The sequence below is a fragment of the Amphimedon queenslandica genome, unplaced genomic scaffold (assembly GCF_000090795.2).
Source record: "Amphimedon queenslandica unplaced genomic scaffold, v1.1 AMPQUscaffold_13321, whole genome shotgun sequence".
Taxonomy (NCBI): domain Eukaryota; kingdom Metazoa; phylum Porifera; class Demospongiae; order Haplosclerida; family Niphatidae; genus Amphimedon; species Amphimedon queenslandica.
In genome coordinates this window covers 108,432-122,919 of record NW_003546443.1, presented here as the reverse complement: position 1 = coordinate 122,919, position 14,488 = coordinate 108,432, and the positions used below count along the sequence as shown (strand labels likewise).

Below are 14,488 nucleotides of genomic sequence, written 5' to 3'. Positions count from 1 at the left end.
GAGCAGCACCTACAGTCAATGGAGGACAGAGCAAAACTGGTAATCACCGTATATACATGTAGCTCCAAATTATTGTCAGTCAAAATTTTGTCAAAATCTTAATTTCATGTTAAAATTAATTTTTGTCATTTTTTATTAATCTGCATACTACCCACGTGGAACAAAATCTTGTCAGTTAAAAATTTTGCCACACAAAAATACCTGATGAATTTGACGAAAATTTTGACCCATGAAAATTTGGAGCTATACTGTAAGGGATTAAGGGTAACTGGCATTTTATTTTATGTATCTTTTTTTAATTTTATGTATCATTTTCAGGATGGGTTGTATGAGTGTATATTATGTGCCTGTTGCTCCACCTCCTGCCCCTCCTACTGGTGGAACCCTGACAAGTATCTTGGACCAGCTGTACTGATGCAGGCATACAGATGGATGATAGACAGCAGGGTGAGTGAGTGAGAGAGAGAGAGGAGAGAGGGAGAGAGAGAAAAAATATTTTAAGATAAAAAGGAAGCATTCTTGTTGTATTATCAACTGGTTCTCTCTATCTCCCATTGAAGTAGGAAAATTAGCGTTATCAATGGTAGTGTTTAGGATGTATAGTATTTTTAAAGTCTTTAAAAAATCTGTAAAATTTATTATCCTTGAAAAAGCCATACAGTACATGTACATGTAGATGTGATTATTATTTATTTTATTTTAAAGGATGAATATCGCTCAGAGAGACTAGCTAAAATATCGGATCCTTTTTCAGTCTTTCGCTGTCACACCATCATGAACTGTACAAAGACCTGCCCTAAAGTGAGCCACGCCCACAAACTTTGACCACGCCCATCACAATAAGGAGTAGTACATTTATTATTACTTAATATTGTTGTTGTTGTTGTTAAAAATTTCCAGGAAAAAATTAGATTATAGATTTCCCAGAAAAAAATTTCCTGGCAAATTTCCCATGAAAAATAAATATTCCCAGCAAATTTCCTGGCTAAATTAATTATTTTTTTAGGGTCTTAATCCTGGACGTGCTATTGCAGAGATAAAGAAAATGCTAGCAACAGCAAGTTAAAAGACTTATAAAGATTACAGAAATACAACTACAGTACAGTATTATTAGTTAATATATCTGTATATTGGTATTAATATTACTATTTTCATGTATTCATTACTATTAATATTTATAATGAGTAATTAATTAGTTTAATGTGTTATGTTCAGATAACTACAGGCTGAAAAATTGTTCAATAAATTTTATTTAAAAGTATAAATTGCATTGGCTCAAAGTTCTAGCTCAGACTAGCTGCCAGTGACGTTATAAATAATTGAAGTTTTGATGTGTTATTACTTATCATCAATGTTGAAATTGACATTGAATTGAATTGAAATTGTTGATTAGCAATGTTTATCTTGCGGAGTTATGTACCCATGTAACTAACTACCCATAACTACCTCCAGACAGGGAGGTACCCTATACTAATGGAATTTGTTATTTCTATAGAAATATGCATAGGGCATACATTATATAATTGTTAGCTAAAGGAAGTTTTCTTAAAAGAGCTAACTTAACAAGTCACGATCAGTCTTGTTTGTTCAAACTTGGAAAGATGGAAAGAAATTATACTTTTACTGGTGATTTCAGTCCTGAGGCAGTAGCAGCAATTTTTAGTATTGAGATGATACTAGCTCTCATAGCTAATGGTGTTGTACTAGTCATTACTATTTATCAAAGGAAGTCCTGGAAACAATCATCAACAATATTCTTTACTTCTCTCATACTGGCACACCTTTTAATAATATTGGTTCTTCCTTTCTCTATCACTGCATTAGCTGCTGGTGAGTGGATCATTGGTAGTACTGATGAGGAGAGGAAAGGAACCTGTGATGTCAGTGCTTACATATTGCTTTATAGTGGTAATATCATGTACATCACATTAAGTCTTATATCAATTGATCGGTTTCTTTTTATTGTGAAGCCTCATCTCCACAAGCGGTTCATGAGTCCAAGGGTAGCTCTGGTCCTTGTCATTATTGTGTGGATAGCCACTGCTCTCTTTTTCTCTTCAGGATTCATCAATGGATCTGGTACAGTATTTGAATATATAAATGATATAGGAGCTTGTTATGCGTATTCAGCCAGTCCTATAATGGCTGCTATTCGTTTTTCAATAATAATTATTCTATTGTCTATCATTATTATTACATCAGTTTGGACGTTTTGTTTCACTCGTAAGTTTATTAATAATCAGTCAATGATAGTAGGAGAGAGTGTCTATGCTTCAAAGAAGAAGAGGCTGTTTGGGATATTTGGATCAATGCTATTAGTATATGGAATTTGTTTTGCTCCTGCTACATTTCTGTCTCCATTTTTTGCAATTATTGATGCTCCTGTTGAACTCAACATCACTGCTCTTGTATTATATCTTTTCGCCTTTATCCTAAGTCCAGTTGTTCAGTCATACTTTAGGCCAGAGATCAACAGTGTCATAGTTAATATCATTTGTCGTAAGATGAGGAAAAAACTTAATCGAACTACACCAAGTAATGCAAGTAAAACAAATACTAATTCATTTGATTTATGAAACTTTTAAACTGATGACACTGTACTACATTATACACTGTACATGCATACTATAATGACTTTTCTTTAATGCTGTATGACATTGTCTTTATGCTACCTATATTATTGCCCATTACTATTAACAAAGATGCATAAAAGATGTATATGTATCTCATGCTCTAGCTGCTGGTGAGTGGATCATTGGTGATACTGATAAGGAGAAGAAAGGAACCTGTGGTTTCAATGGTTTCATGATACTTTATTGTGCTTATAACATGCTCATGACTCTAAGTCTCATATCAATCGATCGGTTCCTTTTTATTGTAAAGCCTCATCTCCACAAGCGGTTCATGAGTCCAAGGGTAGCTCTGGTCCTTGTCATTATTGTGTTGATAGTCACTGCTGTCCTTCTCTCTTCAGGATTCATCAATGGATCTGGTATTGTATACCAGTATATAGATAGTCAAGGACTCTGCTATGCAAACACTACCAGTCCTATAATGGCTGCTACTTGTTTTTCAATGACAATGATTCTATTGTCCATCATTGTTGTCACTTCAATTTGGACGTTTTGTTTCACTCGTAAGTTTATAAAGATAAAAAAATACAAGCAACAGCAAGTTAAGACTTATAAAGATTACAGAAATACAACTACAGTACAGTATTATTAGCTAATATATCTATGTTGGTATAAATTACTATTTTCATGTATTCATTACTATTAATATTTATAGTGAGTAATTGGTTTAATGTGTATGGGTAAACTACAGGATAGGGGATTGTTTATTTATTTAAAAGTGTAAAGTTATAAACTGCATTGGCTCAAAGTTCTAGCTGCCTGTGATGTTTAAAATAATTGAAGTTTGTTGTGTTACTAGCAATGTTGAAGCCATGATGATTTTTTTGGAAAAATTTGCAACTGATAATTAGCAAATCTTCACTTTACAAGCAGTACATGAGTCAGTCTCAATGCAATACTAAATGTAATGGAGATTAGAGGAGGTAAACAGCTCTGTTATAATTAATTTCATAGAATTTTGAACTGATTCCTATTTTTTATCACAACTAGTGCATCTGACCACAGTCATGCACTGTCTTTTAAACTAAATCTTTGTCCTTTTATCTAAATCTGATCTTTTCATATTTCTCATTGTTTACTTTATCAATGCATGTTAGATCTACATATGTTTTATTCTAGTATCATAATTATTACTCTAAGCATAGTTTTAATACCTATTCTTGCATCTATAGCTAAATAAGCTAATTTCTCTAGGTCTAGATATAATTATTGTCACTTGATTGTTGGGTGGTTAGAGCCATTGTGTATCCATCTGCTCACCAATGAGTCATTGTGTATCATTAATAGAATTTGTTATTTCTATAGAAATATGCATAGGGCATACATTATATAACAGTTTACTAAAAGAAATTTTCTTAAGAGACTGAGCTAACTTAATTAATAATTCACGATCAGTCTTGTTTGTTCAAACTGCGAAAGATGGAAAGGAATTATACTTTTACTGGTGATTTCAGTCCTGAGGCAGTAGCAGCAGTTCTTAGTATTGAGATGATACTAGCTCTCATAGCTAATGGCGTTGTACTAGTCATTACTATTTATCAAAGGAAGTCCTGGAAACAATCATCAACAATATTCTTTACTTCTCTCATACTAGCACACCTTACATTGACACTCTATCTTCCTTTCTCCATTGCTGCATTAGCTGCTCGTGAGTGGATCATTGGTGATACTGATGAGGAGAAGAAAGCAACCTGTGATTTCAATGGTTTCATGATACTTTATTGTGCTTATAACATGCTCATGACTTTAAGTCTCATATCAATCGATCGGTTCCTTTTTATTGTAAAGCCTCATCTCCACAAGCGGTTCATGAGTCCAAGGATAGCTCTGGTCCTTGTCAATATTGTGTGGATAGTCAATGCTGCCTTTTTCTCTTCAGGATTCATCAATGGATCCGGTATGGTATACCAGTACATAGATAATGTAGGACTCTGCTATGCATTTACTACCAGTCCTATAATGGCCGGTACTCGGTTTTCAATGATAATGATTCTATTGTGTATCATTATTATTACTTCAATTTGGACATTTTGTTTCACTCGTAAGTTTATTAATAATCAGTCAATGATAGTAGGAGAGAGTGTCTATGCTTCAAAGAAGAAGAGGTTGTTTGGGATATTTGGGTCAATGATACTGGTCTATGGGATATGCTTCGCTCCTGCTACATTTCTGTCCTCATTTTTAGCCATTATTGATTCTCCTAATCAGCTCATCATTTCTGCTGTTATACTGTTCTTCTTGGCCATTATCCTGAGTCCAGTTGTTCAGTCCTACTTCAGGCCAGAGATCAACAGTGTCATTGTTAATATCATTTGTCATAAGATGAAGCATAAACCTGGTCATAATTTAACAGTCAAGCGTGATGCTTCATGCACAAATACTGCTTCCTTTGATTTCTAAAAATTATTTTTTGACACCTTGTTAGTACCTCAAGGTGAGAGCAAGATGCATTGTGAAATTGTATTTTTTTAATTGTAAAAAACGAATTTTTATAAAGCAATTAATTTATACAATTCAAAAACAATATAAACAGTTAAGCATGATATATCATGCACAAATGGTTTGTATCTTAATTTAATTTTTTTTAATTATTTTTTGACACCTTTTTTACACTTCAATGTGCAATATGTAAGTGTGAAAAAGGAATTGTATTTTTAATTATAAATATTGTTTTTTAATTTGATTATACCTGTGTTCCTGCTGAATATGACAGCAGTTGGAGTAACTTTGTGTGGAACATTTACCAATTGAAGATGAGGTAGTCGTTGCCACCATTTTTTCATTCCTTCATGTTTGTATGATAATTTTTTTACTTTTTCAATGGTTGTATTGAAATTTCAAACAATTTTGACAATTTGCCTTATTTTGTGAAAGTACAACATTTTACATTTTTACTGCCCATTCATGCAAAAAAAGATAAAGAACTTCAAAGTTTTGCTTGGAACATTTGTTGTCTAAAGGTGAAGTAATTTTAGCCATTATTATTATAAAACAATTTAACAATAGAGAATGTAACACATAGATAACATTATAATGAGAATGTAGTTGGAAAGACCTAGAGAACAATACAATCATGCTTTGGATTATATTCTTCATGCAGTGGTGTAGGATTTTTTTTATCACACCAGTTTGCACTACCCTCTTGTTTCTTTACTTTTTTCCAATTCAATCCTGCTACTTTTCATTTTTAGTAACTAATGATTATGCAAATACTGCAGGTTTAATTAGCCCACCCCACCACGTGTTGACCATGTTCCTTCTGATGCTACTGTTAGTATTTCTTCTCCCTCATCCTCTAGCTGCTACTCTGAGTTGTCCCGAGCTAGTACACAATGAAGTTAATGGTAGTTATGTCACTGAACTAAAAGACAGGTCCTGTCCTTCCTCATCTACACCTTGCACTCAACATAGAATGGACTGTCAGTCAAATGCTCTGCGTCTCTTCTTGTGTTTCAGGAAATACCTCAGGAGCCCTGGGAGTCCGTTACATGATAGGCTGCTGTAATTCATCATCATGTGTCGGTCCTTCTGATTTCTTTGATGACATTAATGTCAATATTAGTACTTGGCCTCTTTTGCAGCGAGCTCCCATACTAACTTCAAGTACAATAAAACCAACTGGAGTCTCAGCCTCTGGCACCGTCTCTATCGATGGAGGGAGCAGCTCATTCCTAGCATGTTCCACCTGCAGTCCTTCAGTTACTAACAAGAAGTTTGACTACAAACCTTGTAAAAGCTATAGAGTCACCTTCTCCCTCTTGTTAAAACCTGTTACTAATGACATGTGCACCCTCTCTCTCTCTCTGTAGACTATGATATTCAGTCCAATTATTTTCGTAGAGATATTCTTAATATTCCTATTCTCAATATTATGGATAAGGAAGTGCAGGAGAGTTTGTTTAAGAGTGAAGCAAGAACAAGCCAGCAAGAAACAAGATGAGTGTATTTTTTAATTACGAAACCGCAGGGGGACCTGTCCCTACTGAGCAACAGGCAGTGCAATGAACCCCACATCCTTATCATTTAATCACTTATAATAATTTATATTATTTTTGTGTTATTTCCATTCATTTATTACCTCCCATTATTCATTTATTCATTTTTTATTGCAAAAAATAAATTAATTAAAATAACTGATTTATCTCCAGCACACGTTTCAATAAAAACAAAATGGAGTGTCTCTTAATAACTATTATTAACTAGAGAAGAATGAGAAAGACTCAATACCAAAAGTATAGGTCTGCAAAAATAATAATAATAATGATAAAAACTACAGGCTAATTATCATCATTATAAATTACATGTAGATTATTAATAACTACTAATAACTATAAATAATGTCAACCATGGTACTTGCATGGTACCTGCATGGTACCGGGGTACCAATAACTAGTTATTAATAACCAGTTATTAAAATCAAAAATGCATAGTTGATGACATGTTAGTCATCGGATTCCGTATACGTATATATATATACGTATCCTATAGTAACGCTCCTCCCCTATTTGCATTACCACGGTTACTAAAGCTCCATATGCTTGACAGAGAGTTGTCAAAAGGATCATAATTATCTCTTGAAGAGAAGAGAGGAGGAGGGGAAGAGGGAGCAGCCGCTAGTTGGGTAGCTGTTTGGAGCAGCTACTCCTCAAGAGCATTGGACCATGATTGGACAATGGAGAGTTGAGGGATCACCGGATCAGAGACGCTGACAAGTACTAGTGTCACTAGAATCAGGGCCAAACCTCGTCAATAAGTCCTAAATACAACATAATGTAATACATCATCAGGGAATGCATTAAAATGTAGAATTCTCTACTTTTCATTTTCGGCAAAATTTGGCCCAATTTTGGAGCAACTTTAAAAATTCGTAAAAATTTTTTATTTTAATCAGAATCAGCTCAAACTTTTTACACAACATAAGAACATGTATATGTATCAGCGAATGTTATAAAAAAACTCTCTACTTTTTATTTTTGGCAAAATTTGCCCGAGACCGTGTACTAAAAATTTAAAAAAAAACAAGATGAAGTAGGATTCCGAACGACCAATGAAAATACAAAATGAAAATCCTACTCTCATGACGCAAATTATAGTCTAAATTGTATTTTCAATATGGGACATTGTATCATCATATACCTACCTGTCTGGAGGTGATGGGTAGTTAGTTACATGGGTACAAAACTCCCACGAAATATGTGGTTGAGGGTCGTCCTCATCCATTTATCTCATGGGAGTTATGTACTCATGTAACTACCCATGCACCTCCAGACAGAGAGGTACCCTACACTAATAGAATTTGTTATTTCTATAGAAATATCCAAAGGGCATACACTATAATTGTTTGCTAAAGGAAGTTTTCTTAAGAGAGCTAACTCAATAAGTCACGATCAGTCTTGTTTGTTCAAACTTGGAAAGATGGAAAGGAATTATACTTTCACTGGAGATTTCAGTCCGGAGGCAGTAGCAGAAGTTCTTAGTATTGAGATGATACTAGCTCTCATAGCTAATGGTGTTGTACTAGTCATTACTATTTATCAAAGGAAGTCCTGGAAACAATCATCAACAATATCTTGTTATTAGCAATGTTGAAATTGACATTGAATTGAATTGAAATTGTTGACTAGCAATGTTTATAGTGTTAATGTGTGAAATAGTATATTCCTGTATACCAAAGAAGTATACTGATGTAAACTATACGCTGTGATGTAGCAGGCTACTATAGGTGCGTAGGACACTCTCCCTAATATTATGTACTCTTGTTATTATCAATGTTGAAATTGACATTGAATTGAATTGAAATTGTTGATTAGCAATGTTTATCTTGTGGGAGTTATGTACCCATGTAACTAACTACCCATAACTACCTCCAGACAGGTACCCTACACTAATAGAATTTGTTATTTCTATAGAAATATCCAAAGGGCATACAATATAATTGTTTGCTAAAGGAAGTTTTCTTAAGAGAGCTAACTCAATAAGTCACAATCAGTCTTGTTTGAATGTTCAAACTGCGAAAGATGGAAAGGAATTATACTTTCACTGGAGATTTCAGTCCTGAGGCAGTAGCAGGAGTTCTTAGTATTGAGATGATACTAGCTCTCATAGCTAATGGTGTTGTACTAGTCATTACTATTTATCAAAGGAAGTCCTGGAAACAATCATCAACAATATTCTTTACTTCTCTCATACTGGCACACCTTGTATTGACACTCTATCTTCCTTTCTCCATTGCTGCATTAGCTGCTCGTGAATGGATCATTGGTAGTACTGATGAGGAGAAGCAAGGAACCTGTGATTTCATTGGTTTTATTGTACAATTTAGTGCTTATGTCATGTACATGACTCTAAGTCTCATATCAATCGATCGGTTCCTTTTTATTGTAAAGCCTCATCTCCACAAGCGGTTCATGAGTCCAAGGGTAGCTCTGGTCCTTGTCATTATTGTGTGGATAGTTAATGCTGTCTTTTTCTCTTCAGGATTTATCAATGGATCTGGTATCTGGTATTAGTACATAGATAATCTAGGACTCTGCTTTGCAAACACTACCAGTCCTATAATGGCTGCTACTCGTTTTTCAATGACAATGATTATATTATGTATCATTATTATCACTTCAGTTTGGACGTTTTGTTTCACTCGTAAGTTTATTAATAATCAGTCAATGATAGTAGGAGAGAGTGTCTATGCTTCAAAGAAGAAGAGGTTGTTTGGGATATTTGGATCAATGATACTGGTCTATGGAATATGCTTTACTCCTGCTACATTTCTGGCCGCGTTTTTAGTGATTATTGGTCCTCCTAATCAGCTCATCATTTCTGCTCTTATACTGTTTTTCCTGGCCATTATCCTCAGTCCAGTTGTTCAGTCATACTTCAGGCCAGAAATTAATAGTGTTATTGTTAATATCATTTGTGATAAGATTGTGCATAAACCTGATCATAATTTAACAGTCAAGCATGATTCATCATGCACAAATACTGTTTCCTTTGATTCCTAAAATTTATTATTTTTTGACACTTTGTTAGCACCTCAAGGTGTGAATGCAAGAGTGAACAAGAATATTTTTATTAATTTGTAAAATTGTATTTTTTAAATTGTAAAATTGTATTATTATAAAGCGATAATTTTTTACAATTCAAAAAAAACTATATAATCAACTAGTTCTCTCTATCTACCATGGAGCCATTGGAGCAGAAAAATAGAGTATACTGTATGGTAGTGTTTTGGATGTGATTCCTAATTTCCATCTTTACTAGTGCATCAGACCATAGTCACTATTTTTTAAACTACATCTTTGTCCTCTTGAGACTATGTCCATTTATACAAGTACTAACATGAGACTTGATTCAATCTGAATTGAATCTTATTCAAATTGTTTCTATATTTCACATTACATGTATGCATCTTAGATCTACATCTATTTTATTTTAGCCTAAGTCAATATTAGAGATGATACTTTAAGTATAGTCTACCTATTCTTGCATCTATTGCTAAATAAGCTAATTTCTCTAGATCTATAGATATAATTATTGTCACTTGATTGTTTGGTGGTTAGAACAAATGGGAGCCATTGTGTATCCATTGTGTATCATTAACAGAATTTGTTATTTCTATAGAAATGTGCATAGGGCATACATTATAATATTATATTAGTTTGCTAAAGGAAGTTTTCTTAAGAGATTTAATTTAATTAATAAGTCACGATCAGTCTTGTTTGTTCAAACTTGAAAGATGGAAAGGAATTATACTTTTACTGGTGATTTCAGTCCTGAGGCAGTAGCAGGAGTTCTTAGTATTGAGATGATACTAGCTCTCATAGCTAATGGTGTTGTACTAGTCATTACTATTTATCAAAGAAAGTCCTGGAAACAATCATCAACAATATTCTTTACTTCTCTCATTCTGGCACACCTTGTATTGACACTCTATCTTCCTTTCTCCATTGCTACATTAGCTGCTGGTGAGTGGATCATTGGTAGTACTGATGAGGAGAAGAAAGGAACATGTAATTTCAATGGTTTCATTGTGCTCTTTAGTGCTTATGTCATGTTTATGACATTAAGTCTTATATCAATCGATCGGTTCCTTTTTATCGTAAAGCCTCATCTCCACAAGCGGTTCATGAGTCCAAGGGTAGCTCTGGTCCTTGTCATTATTGTGTGGATAGTCAATGCTGTCTTTTTTTCTTCAGGATTCATCAATGGATCTGGTATGGTATACCAGTACATAGATAGTCAAGGACTCTGCTTTGCAAACACTACCAGTCCTATAATGGCTGCTACTCGTTTTTCAATGGCAATGATTCTATTGTGTATCATTGTAGTTACTTCAGTTTGTACATTTTGTTTCACTCGTAAGTTTATTAATAATCAGTCAATGATAGTAGGAGAGAGTGTCTATGCTTCAAAAAAGAAAAGGTTGTTTGGGATATTTGGCTCAATGCTACTGATCTATGGGATATGCTTTGCTCCTGGTACATTTCTGTCCTCGTTTTTAGCCATTATTGATCCTCCTAATCAGCTCATCATTTCTGCTGTTATACTGTTTTTCCTGGCCATTATCCTCAGTCCAGTTGTTCAGTCATACTTCAGGCCAGAGATCAACAGTGTCATTGTTAATATCATTTGTCATAAGATTATGGATAAACCTGATCATAATTTAACAGTCAAGCATGATTCATCATGCACAAATACTGTTTCCTTTGATTCCTAAAATTTATTATTTTTTGACACTTTGTTAGCAGCTCAAGGTGAGAATGTAAATGTGAACAAATATCAAAGAAATTGTATTTTTAATTTTTTATTGTATTGTAAAGTTGTATCTTTTTAAATTGTAAGATTGTATTTTTATAAAGCAATTAATTTATACAATTCAAAAAACAACATAAACAGTTAAGGATGATATATTATGCACAAATGCTTCCTTTGAATTAAAAAAAAATTTTTTGACACCTTAGTTGTAAACACTTCAAGGTGTGAATGTAAGTGTGAGAAAGAAGTTCTTCTACTGGTGGAATCCTGACAAGTACTGTACTGATGCAGGCATACAGATGGATGATAGACAGCAGCCTGGATGAGTGAGAGAAAGAGAATGAGAGAGAAAAGTAGTTTAAGATAAAAAGGAAGCGTTCTTGTTGTGTTAAATTATCAACTAGTTCTCTCTATCTCCCATTGCCCCATTGGAGCCATTGGAGCAGAAAAATTAATATTTTCAAAAAATAAATCTGATCTTCAGTCTTCCGATGTATGAAAATCACAGAAAGCAACTATTCTTAGTTATTGTTTGTGAGGCATGAGATCACACCCATAATATGCTACTATGTTAAAGGGTTGGGTCTGTTTGTTTAACCTTAGAGCATTACTTTGTTATGTTATCTACATGTAAATATATGGATGCCCATAAATGATTAGTAAAATCTGTCAGTGAGAGTTCTAGGCTCGCCTGTCTAATAGATGATGCAAATCATGCAATGATGCTGAGTTGCTGCAGTGACCTATTGGATTTTATAGTTGTGCACTATAAGCACTTGAACTGATTGTTTGTTGTTTATTGCAATAGGCTGGATATGAATTGTAATCACAGCATCTATCATCAATCAATATAAAGCTAAACAATAGATAGCTGATGCAATCATGCAATGTCTGCAGTGACTTCATAATAAAAGCTACATGAATGTACTTTTACTGCATGTGTGTCTCAGTGTATGTGTGTGTGTGTCAACAATGCATTCATGGCATGGGATTGTTTTTAGCAAGAGCAGTGCAAATATAATTTATGCAGCAAGAAATAAAATTTAACTTTTGTGTCACAACTCAGTCCTTCACTTCAGCCTTCATTGTTCATAACCGAATATTTTCCACATTTTTTCCCTTTCTTTAGAATAATAGGTACAATTATAGCAACCATTGCAGTGATGCAAGTAACAACATTAAGAGCGATTGATACTTTTCCATAAGTTGTCAGTTCGGCACATGGCTCACAATAGCAAGTTGGCTCTTTATAATGTATGTTCCCATTTCTCACAACACTGGCTGTCATCGTCTCATTACTACAATTCATGAATTGCAGAGAAACATAGTCTATTTCAACCCCATACTCATCTGCAACTTGAGCAGTGATTGTTATGTTGTAGACTCCTTTACCAATATCAATTGTGTCTCCAATCGGGCCAGTAGGTAGAAACTTATTCCAGAGTAATCCATTGAGGCTATGGGGCCTGGTCACAACTTTTCCTATCATTCCAAATCCATCTAATTCCAAAGTAAAGACATCAGATAAACCGTCGTTACTGTACTGCAGGTTTTGTACTTGCATTGCACACTCTTCCTCCTCCTTCCCAGTTAGTTTGAATATCATTGTTATTGTTCCTCCTTGTTTTAAAAATACAGCTAAGCCGTTTATAGCACCGCTCCTGTAGTTTATGCTTGCACTAGAACTAGCCCCATCTTCTGCTTGTATAGTTAAATCAAAATCAGCATTTGCAGATAAAAAGGTTCCAAGCAAAATTATACTTGAAAAAAACATTGCTAGCTCTGCCTCTGGTTATACTTCAGATTAAAATCAAAAATTTAGAAATGTGTTGAGGAAGTTTTTGTCCCTCAGTTATATACTCAAAGCTGAACCATTATTCATAGATATTTTTGTGGGTGTGGCTAGTTATTAATGAGATAGATATTTATTAGATATTTCCTTTAAACTCTGTAAAACACATTTTCAAGGGACATCATTTACTCACTTCTGTTCAGTAATAGTTTGGTTCATTTGGTTTGATTCCATCTTATTTTCTCCTTGTTTACTTCTTTTTTCTTTTCAATTCCAGAGTCTGATCTTGTTCAAATTTTTCATATGTTAGATTAACATTTATCTCATTCTAACCTAAGCCCATTACTTAAAGCAAGAGTATAGTTGCATCTAGATTATAGATTTAGAATTGTCACTTAATTGTTGGGTGGTTAGAACAAATGGGAGCCATTGTGTATCATCATTCATTGAATAAAATTTGTTATTTCTATAGAAATGTGCAAAGGGCATACAATATCTTGATATAATGGTTCGCTAAAAGAAGTTTTCTTATGAGAGTTAACTTAATTATATAAGTCATGATCTGTTTTGTTTGTTCAAACTTGGAAAGATGGAAAGGAATTATACTTTTACTGGTGATTTCAGTCCGGAGGCAGTAGCAGGAGTTCTTAGTATTGAGATGATACTAGCTCTCATAGCTAATGGTGTTGTACTAGTCATTACTATTTATCAAAGGAAGTCCTGGAAACAATCATCAACAATATTCTTTACTTCTCTCATACTGGCACACCTTGTATTGACACTCTATCTTCCTTTCTCCATTGCTGCATTAGCTGCTCATAAGTGGATCATTGGTAGTACTGATGAGGAGAAGAAAGGAACTTGTGATTTTAATGGTTTTGTAATACTATTTAGTGCTTATGTCATGTTTATGACACTGAGTCTCATATCAATCGATCGGTTCCTTTTTATTGTAAAACCTCATCTCCACAAGGGGTTCATGAGTCCAAGGGTAGCTCTGGTCCTTGTGATTATTGTGTGGATAGTCAATGCTGTCTTTTTCTCTTCAGGATTCATCAATGGATCTGGTATGGTATACCAGTATATAGATAGTCAAGGACTCTGCTATGCAAACACTACCAGTCCTATAATGGCTGCTACTCGTTTTTCAATGGCAATGATTCTATTGTTCATCATTATTATTACTTCAGTTTGGACATTTTGTTTCACTCGTAAGTTTATTAATAATCAGTCAATGATAGTAGGAGAGAGTGTCTATGCTACAAAGAAGAAGAGGTTGTTTGGGATATTTGGATCAATGATACTAGTCTAT

At 34.1% G+C, this 14,488-nt stretch overlaps 3 protein-coding genes across 3 annotated transcripts in view; all 3 read left to right on the top strand.

The window, feature by feature from the left end:
* LOC100632374 (succinate dehydrogenase [ubiquinone] iron-sulfur subunit, mitochondrial-like) overlaps positions 1–1,242 on the top strand; it is a 3,069-nt gene extending 1,827 nt beyond the window's left edge. Inside the window, exons 5-8 of the mRNA XM_011406658.2 lie at positions 7–39; positions 319–447; positions 706–801; positions 1,007–1,242. Coding sequence (XP_011404960.1) covers positions 7–39; positions 319–447; positions 706–801; positions 1,007–1,066 — 318 coding nt within the window. The 3' untranslated portion in view covers positions 1,067–1,242. The remainder of the gene's footprint in view (positions 1–6; positions 40–318; positions 448–705; positions 802–1,006) is intronic.
* A 203-nt stretch (positions 1,243–1,445) lies between these two features.
* On the top strand, positions 1,446–9,696 carry LOC109583179 (kappa-type opioid receptor-like). The gene is made up of 2 exons (XM_019998413.1): positions 1,446–1,460; positions 8,508–9,696. Exon 2 carries the CDS (start codon positions 8,633–8,635, stop codon positions 9,140–9,142), a length of 510 nt encoding a protein of 169 aa, XP_019853972.1. The 5' UTR covers positions 1,446–1,460; positions 8,508–8,632; the 3' UTR covers positions 9,143–9,696.
* A 669-nt stretch (positions 9,697–10,365) lies between these two features.
* Positions 10,366–11,346, top strand: LOC105313329 (G-protein coupled receptor 87-like). Its single transcript, XM_011406656.1, has one exon. It carries the CDS (start codon positions 10,366–10,368, stop codon positions 11,344–11,346), a length of 981 nt encoding a protein of 326 aa, XP_011404958.1.
* The last annotated feature ends 3,142 nt before the right edge of the window (positions 11,347–14,488 follow it).